The sequence below is a fragment of the Limulus polyphemus genome, unplaced genomic scaffold (genome assembly GCF_000517525.1).
Source record: "Limulus polyphemus unplaced genomic scaffold, Limulus_polyphemus-2.1.2 Scaffold13, whole genome shotgun sequence".
Taxonomy (NCBI): Eukaryota; Metazoa; Arthropoda; class Merostomata; order Xiphosura; family Limulidae; genus Limulus; species Limulus polyphemus.
The window spans coordinates 1580245-1589330 of NW_013665623.1; the positions used below are offsets into that span (position 1 = coordinate 1580245).

The window sequence follows — 9086 nt, forward strand, 5'->3', positions numbered from 1 at the left end:
TAACACCCCGAGTTGTTGGATAGGTGTTACCCAACTTGTTTTACTTGCATCAATCGTGTGGCTGCCAGCGGGCCAAACGCGCGTGGTAGCCGAGCAAGGTGCTGAAAACACACTGTCGGGGTCATCCCTTGTTTGTGCATAAGTCTTTGTGTAAGCAGCCATATTTATGTGACCAATGGAACGCTTCATCAGCAAGTCACTGGTCAACAGGGACCAAAAGTAGCATACTGAGTTTTGGATCGTCTTTACATTTGAAAATCTCTACAAATCCAGTAGGTTTAGAGTGACGATGCCTCGACCTGGCAGAAATACTTACGGAGACCAAAAGCCTCCGTATTCTTACATTTCTCTGACTTTCATGGCAATTCAAAGCTCGACGGAAAAGATGCTAACGTTAAGCGATATCTACAAATTTATTATGGACAGGTTTCCGTATTACCGAAAAAATACACAAAGGTGGCAGAACTCTTTGCGACATAACCTCTCATTCAATGACTGTTTCATCAAGATCCCCAGACGTCCCGACCGACCAGGTAAGGGTAGCTACTGGGCTCTCCACCCCGGCTGTGGAGATATGTTTGAGAACGGAAGTTTTCTCCGGCGTCGAAAGAGATTCAAGTTGCCCCGTGGACTGAGGCATGCTACAGCAGCTGCTTTCGCCGAACTGAAACAGTTAGAAAGTGCCACGCACAACGCAGTCCAAGAGCAAGCAAAGCTTCGATTAGCAGCACTGGCTGCGGCGCCGTCACATCTACAGCATTTTTGTACAGATTCTTCGAGGACTACGGCCACGACATACAAACAACCGTTTACCATCGAGAATTTGATCGCTCCCGACTACAAAGTTCCTGGCCATCCATCGCCTCATCAGGGTCTCGCACCAATCGTTCATCAACCCATCATACCCAATTTTCTGCCGTCATTTCCATGCTCTCTTCCGTGTGTCTCAGCGGTGTCTTGGGCCTCTTCTGTCTCCTCCACGGACTTGACCCTTGCGTCAGCTGGACTCCATTCAAGAAATTTTCCTCCGTTTCTCAATATGACTATGGCAGTTCATCCTAAATTGCCAGGGACGATATCGTTACCCCATACCATCTCCACAATGTCAGGAGCAATGTCTACGACTATCCCGCTGTCTATGCCGTCTCTTCCGCTAAAACCGGGACTGTTACCTGCTCTGCAGTTCCCGGGCCTTCATTCAGATCGAGCAGTGTTCGGTACTTTCCCCGCTGTAACCTACACTTCATGCTCACCTCCGATGAGAATCGATTCTGCCTCCAGTGACACTTCTGCGAAATCTCTGGACATCATCTCAGACGACTCGTCAAAATAAGGAAGAACATTCAAGGTCCAGGTGAGCAGAACAATTAACCATAATTATGCTCAATGGTCTACTCTCATAACGTTAGGCGTGTAGGTAGACAAGCCTACAAGCAACAGAAAAATAGAACGTTTTCAGGCTTTGTGTGCTGCTTCTATATCTATGTTATCGTGGTTGAGCTTTAGACACTACTTACTAGTAATTCAAAAGATTGAACCATTGGATATTAATGTAAAAAATGATATAAACTTGTGTGACTTGTTTCAATACTGTTATGTTAGGCGTAGCTCTTTAATAAAGTTATATTAGCCTATAAATGTACTGTGAACTCATGTTAAGATAGCAAATCTGCATTCAATGCGGGTAATCTTTATCTGTAAATAGTAAGTGTGTATAGGTTCTGTGTTTAATTTAATTTATGCTTAATGTTGAAGTGCAGAATCCACTACTCTTGTCAAAGTATAGGGAGAATATTCCAAATCTTAAGTGCCATGTCAATAATGTCGTAATTACAAATATGACGGTTAACTGCTTAGACCCACTGGAGTTTAGATGCCACTGTGGTCACTTTAAATTTTTCGAACTCAGAATAAGTAGAAATATTGTGGTTTATCCTAGTTATGGCTCAAATTAAAAATATGAAAGTGAGAAGTAAATAAGTCTGATAGTTTCGCACTTTGTGTTAAATACACGGGCTAATAATAGTAGATAGAAGATTCTAATGCAAATTACTTAAATATATTCTATGTATATATATATATGTATATATATATATAGCAATAAGTCATGTTTCAAAATCATATGTAAATATTGTTCGGATCTTTTGTTTTGTAAATAAATCATTGAGAAACAACAAAATTAGTTTTTTGTGGTTATTTTATTTTTATTACGGAAATTCTGTACCATAGCTGCTACAGAGTGCATTAACGAGAAATAATGTTTATAAAAGCAAAACAAAAAGATAGTGCTAATATACGATGATTTTACTTAAAAATTGAAGCTTAAATGTTCATTAAACAAACAGTAAAATCTTAACATTTTCACACGATAAAATATTTCAGAGAATAGGAAACCTTTCTGTTTTTTTTTTGTAAATAAGACCGATAATCAGATTCGCCACTAAGTTTCAGAAAACCAAATACACATACGAGGGAGGAAGGATAGTAAGTAGACAACATCAACAACAAAGAAACTACAAATAACAAAAACAAGAGGATCATTCTTCATTATTAAGTTGTATTCTGATGATTGTGAAATCAGTAATAATCAAAGTGCTCAACTCGTGTAAATGAAACTCCTTATAAAGCATAGTGTAAAATGCGACAGAATGAATATTCTTATTTGGTGTGTGAGGAGGAGTGTATCAGCTATAGCCCAATTTATTTAACAACTTGTATAACATTTATATACTAGCCTAAAATAGAACGGATATTTGTGAAATACAGATCATAAAATAGTTTCTTGCAAAGAAAAGAGAAATGTTTATATGTATGTATATATATATATAGTTAATATCAAATCGAATTACTTTTCATTTTCACTTGTTGATTTTTATTATACCAACTGTTTTGCATTGTTAGCTTAGAATTTATATTTATAACTAAACTTTATATTCTAAGCTGCCTGAACCTTGTGAGATATTCTTGGGTTTATGGCCGAAAATATCGTTAACAGCTTTTTATCTTTTTAAATAGAAACACAAGAAAAGTATATTTAATTAGGTATACTGATGGCCAGTTTGATTTTTGTTTTTACTCTAGGTACGTAGCTTACTCTGATCAGAAGTAATAATAGTCATAATAACTTTTGTCATGCTTATTTTTTTATGACACATCTCATTGTGCTTTTACAATACAGAAAAGTATACATATACGTATAGCTTTACAATAACTCAGATTTCTTTTTCAAAATCAATAGCTCTCATTTCTGCCTTTTAATTAGGTTAAAGTAGAACTATAAATTAATTAAACACATAATACCTTCTTACTATGCCAACACTTGCAATTAAGTAGTGATATACATATACAAGCTCTTAGGTTTGATTCAATAGGTTTAGTAAAATTAATAATTTGTTGAGTTTTCTTGAAAAAGAGCAATATTTAAGGTATTAAATTAATTAATTCAGCTATTTGTAAATGCACAGGTTTTACTAAATCTTATTTAGTAACATTGAAATTTAAGCTACTGAAAGAAAATACTTCATAATGAAATAGAGAACTGTTTTATGTCATGTTTATTTATTATTTATCTTATAATTGGGCATTAATATTTATATATGATGTAAGCTAATCTGCAAGTTGCATGTTTGAATCCATTCTCCTCTTTCAGCCATGAGTGCATAAAAATGTGACAGTCAATCACTGTAGCTCAACAGTTGGCAGTGAGTGGTGTTAACTAACTACTTTCCCTTCAGTATACCTCTTTTAAATTAAAGACTGATAGCACAGATAGCCCTCAAGTAGATTTGAGAGAAATTTTAATAAAGAAACGAAGAATCTATATCTTACAACACAAATCAAAGGTGAATTTGTTTCCCAAATTCATAAAAAAATGCATAGTATTGCAGCCAAAATATGTATTGAGCCAGGAATTTGTAGACAGTGATTAATAAAAAAGGGATATTAATCAAATTAAATCCGAAAAACTATGCTATCAATTCATCATTTCACGAATGTAGAGAATACATGTATTTCATTAATGTTTTTTGTTATGTACCATGGCCTATCTGTCTGTTCCCATCACTTGGATTGAATCCCCAAATTTTAACTTCATAAACCCTGTAATTCCACTTCAGAGCTACCTGGAGGATGGAGACAACATTTAGTTCTCAAGCATTATTGTCTGTTTATATCTGTTACATCTCTTTCAACACTAATTACATGTAAATAAATAGTAATTATTTTGGTAGACACTAGATATAATGTATGTTATAACTAATTTATTGTAGGTACTATAGTACATAATTTTTTATATTATTTTAACATCTTTAAGTTTTCTTAGGTAAGTGTTTCAGCCATAATTATTACACTTCATGAAGATATACAGCAGTATTAGGTGTTTTTTTCCTGTCCCATAAAATTACTAGTTTTTAAAAGAAACTTATATTTATACTAAATGATTATATCTATTTTTTTACTATACTTTCTATCTTGAAACAAAAGCTTATGCTGTATTTTGTGATAAGTTATCTAAAAACAGATTTAAAGTAAGACTTCATAGTCACCCAAGAAGTGCATACAATCAGACTAGAGTCACACTTAATTTATGATAATATGTACAGTGACTCACACATCCTCTTTACATGGAATATGTAAAGCACAGTGTTAAGCATAATTTCAATCTTCCATTGTTTTCTCTCTTCATAAAGGTTGATTTTAGTTATGTTTGGCTACAGAATAATATAATCAGTCTTAAGACTAGATTTTTTTTGTTATCCTGCCATAGTTGTGTTAACTTAATGCTATATTTTTACTTTTTTTTTCTAGATTAAATTATGTTAATTTATTCAAAATAATTACAAAATAACATATAACAAAAAACCCATCTTAAAGCAAATGAAAATAAAGAAAAATACATCAATATATAAATAGGTAAAAGAAATACAAATGTTGACACATGATCAGATGGATGTTATGGTTGTTATTCTTCATAAATGAAGGGCAATACTCCAGCTGTTGTGGTAAATATCTATTCCTATTATATGTTAGAAAAAAAAAAAGGTAGAACATGCACTGTCTAATCTGGGCTTTAAACATTCTTAATACCCATATTGATTTTCATTGAAGTTTGACATGAGATTAGTTTAAGGCTGTAGTAAGCATTCGAAGATTATAAAAAACTTTTAATAGGAAGTTCAATGAAGGTTTCAACATATATGACTAAAAACTTATAGAATATCCTGTCTATCTATCTACCTGATAAATGTATAATTCTATCTATTTATACCCTATGAATTGTCCATCTATCTATTTATCTACTTGCAATTTGCTCACTTATCTATTTACCTATATAGTAATTGATTACCTACCTATTTATCTACATAGGAATTGTTCACTTATTCATTTATATACCTATACACTGGTGCTCTTCACGCTTAAATCAGTTTAATCTTCAGTCCAGTTAGTACCAACATAGAAGCCATCTTACATGAATATGAAATAAAAAAAGATGTTATGCATATCAGTAGCAAAGTGATTCTTTGGGAGAATCTCTTTTTGGCTGCAATATAAGTATAACTTTTTCAACAGTGGAATAGATAAACTGAAAGGTGTGTTCAGTTCAGTAACAAAACACACCTTTGAGAAATAGAACAATCAATCAAAAAAGGGGTAAAAAAACCATAAACAATTAATTAAAGTTAAAAAGAAAAAATTCAACATTTACTAGTATATGTATACAATCTAATATCACTTTTTTTTTAATTATAAGTATGATTATTAGTTAACATAAATGAATCATCCAACTTGAATGTGTGTGGTCACTTCTTGCACCAGACCACATTTGATTTAAAACATGGAGTACAAAATATTATATAATTCTAGTTACTTCTTATTCCAGATTGGTTATAACAACAGTAAGTAATAAGAAAACCAACTGTCACTGATCAATAATAAAATAGTGTTACTGTATTGCGACATTACCATCAAACATACTCTTCAAATGTCTATAACATATGTAGCAACAATATATATGAATACCATATACAAATTTTGATGGTGTCTTGTAATAAGTGTTACCACAAGGTCAAAACCTCACAGTCTTATTATGGCAGCTCAGAGACAGTTGTTACTGATATTATCATCACATTTTTCCTTTTTAATAAACAATAACCACATCAGAAACCTCTGAAACATGCAGATATTTTATGTCACATCTAGTTATTATTATCACTAAAGAGTAAACAAATGTATTTAAGAATATTTACAAAATAAAAATATAGTATTTTATAACTTGATAACAAGGAACCCACTTTTTAGAAAATAGAAAATTTTGAGAGGCTTGACTGTGTAATGAAAAACGTTATTGTAAATGTCTCAAAACTTTTAATGTATTTTATAGCATTACAAAATTAGGAACATTTCACTTATGAAACATGTATAAAACAATAATTCAAATAAATGTTCACCAAATATTTATTTAAAAAAATGACACCTTCAAAACTTGCGATATTTAAAAAAGATGTGTTTGAGAGATATTAAGTTCCTTTCATTGAACATTTCATTTTATTTTATAATTGATCTTTGTACCTGAAGCATCAGTTTTAACAAAATATTATCTACAAGATTTCTACATAAGCCCCTCCCCAGTAGATACAAGCTCCCCTTTAGACTAAAATTAAGTGTACCAATTTTTTAAGTAATAAAGATTGTAACATGAAACATAATTCCTTGTTTCCCATACTGAATGGCATACAACAGCTGAAAACTAGGATTTGATTTTGATCTATGTTAGTTCTTTTCAGCTCCATTGGTTCCAGGATAGGCAATGGTGTAGAAAAAACAAAAAAAATAAATGTGTACCTTTTGTAAGATAGCCTCAAAAATATTTTGATTTTAATGAATAGAAATCTGTACCATGAGCAAAATTGCTGTAAATATAATAATTGCTTAAAATAATTGTTTTAAATATGTTGTGGTTTTGTCTTGCTTGTTTGTCTATATTAGGTCTAACTAGCTAGCTATGTTACAGTTACTAACTATTGGTCTTAACCTATGGAAATGATTGAAAATCTGGATTGATAATATAATCATTACCATTCTTTTTTTCTGAATTCCTTAATTTTCTTTAATTAGATTTCCAAGAATATCATATTTTACAACAGCCAAGCCATTAGCTATTTTCATATGTTTAGCTACTAAGTAGAAAATTGAAATATCAAATTATTAATTTTAATATTTTTAACACTTGTTTTACAGTCTGTTAAAGGCGTTATATCCCTACAAATAGAAACCAGTTATTAGCAACGTGATCATCAATAAATACAGGTTGATTTTTTCATCTCATGTCTTAGAAAAGCCAATATGTCTGGGCTGTTATTGTTTTTCTTAGCAAAAAACAAAAGTGGAGATAAATATGTAATGGGTCCTGCTTTGGAACGTAAGTAGGTGGAAAAGCTTGAGACCTTCAAGTAAACCAACATAAAACCATGAGCATTGAAGTACACTTTCAGGTATTAATTAAGTTTTCTAAAATCAGTATTCCAAAGATTATGGTAATGTACACAGAGGTTTCTAAATACATATTTAATTAATATAAAAATAACCGAAGCAGCATTCACTGGTCTCGAATCAATGATGCTTTTGTCCTATATGACTAGTACCTTGTTTGTCTATATTGTATTGTCAACTATTTTAAGTATAACCTACTTTGTTTGTTCCTTTTGTAAGTTGTCTGTTTAATATGCCTTCATTCAATAACTAAGAAAACAATAAGATTAGTGACGAATATTTTAAACATAATTCAACAATAATATCTGTAAAAATCACTGTAAACACAATTTAGTCTTTTAATATTTTATAATAAGTTATTTTCAGGCTAGATATCAAGTTCAAAATTATTTCTACTTATTAAGCGATATTATTAAAATTGAGCTAACACGATATTCCTATGTGATATTTTAAGATCCAGTAGCTGACAGTTCAAGGCTACTGTGTTTATTCAGATTATTTAAATTTGATTCTTTATACTGTCCAAGAAGATTGTATATTTTATGATCTATTCAGACAGTGACTTGAAATAGTAATTAGTAGTGAAAGATATTACCATTTGTGATGTGTTGCTGAAAAAAGGTAATTAATGATTTATTCACAACTGTGTAGGGTTGTAGAAATCATATTTATACCCAGGTTAATACATCACTAGCAGCGTATAATGGATAGTACAAACCATATTTGTACATAAGTTAATAGATTGTTAGATACACATCTAACAGAAAAGAAATAATTTACGAACCAGTTATACACTAAAGATTTTATAAATCTGTTTCATAAAAGTCGCTACGGTTTAGATGGATATTGCTTTCTAAGGCCAATTGTGGTCTTAAAAAATAACGAATTCATATTTTTGAATTCAGGGTGATTGCTTTGTGGAATTTATTACAAAGTTAATGCTCATTTCAATATTGCTCAGACTATTAATTCAGCCGGATTTCTATACCAATCAGATGAATGGTAGATATATGTGTCGCCATATACGCGGACTTGTATATTATATCTATGAGGCTATAGGTAATGTATTGAACAGATCTCTATATATTAATTGCTTATATTCATCACGTTTCGCGTTGCTGAACATGCCTATATTATGCGTTCTACTGACGCGAATAACTGCTCACTTGGTACCTTAGCAATAACGTATGAAACAAAGATATTTGTTTAATATACTGCAGACTACCATGAATGAACATATCATTGAGAATGCTTGTTGCATTAAGGGTTAAATGCGCACCTAGTTCTTATATGCTCTTCATTAATAATTATAAATGTACAAGTTATCGTACACTAAATTATAGAAGTTTTTCTATAATTGCTGTAGTTAATTCTTAAAGTAGAAATACTGTTAGCTCTTCATATGGGCTTTGAACATATGTTTATTTTTAACAAAATATTACAGTAAACCAAGGTAATGTTGTTTGTAACATATTTGTCTAACTAGAAGCAGAAGGTTTTTCGTATATACTTGTCTATCTTATAGTAGGTACGGTAAACCGAGTCAAGTCAGTTTAGAATTATGAACTAATAGTAATAATTAAACGTAAAACCCTTGA

At 31.4% G+C, this 9086-nt stretch overlaps 1 protein-coding gene across 1 annotated transcript; it reads left to right on the forward strand.

Annotated features, from left to right (window-relative positions):
* The first annotated feature begins 289 nt into the window (after positions 1-289).
* On the forward strand, positions 290-1917 carry LOC106456959 (forkhead box protein B1-like). Its single transcript, XM_022382996.1, has 2 exons — positions 290-852; positions 988-1917. The coding sequence occupies exons 1-2, from the start codon at positions 290-292 to the stop codon at positions 1331-1333; spliced, it is 909 nt and encodes a 302-aa protein (XP_022238704.1). The 3' UTR covers positions 1334-1917.
* The last annotated feature ends 7169 nt before the right edge of the window (positions 1918-9086 follow it).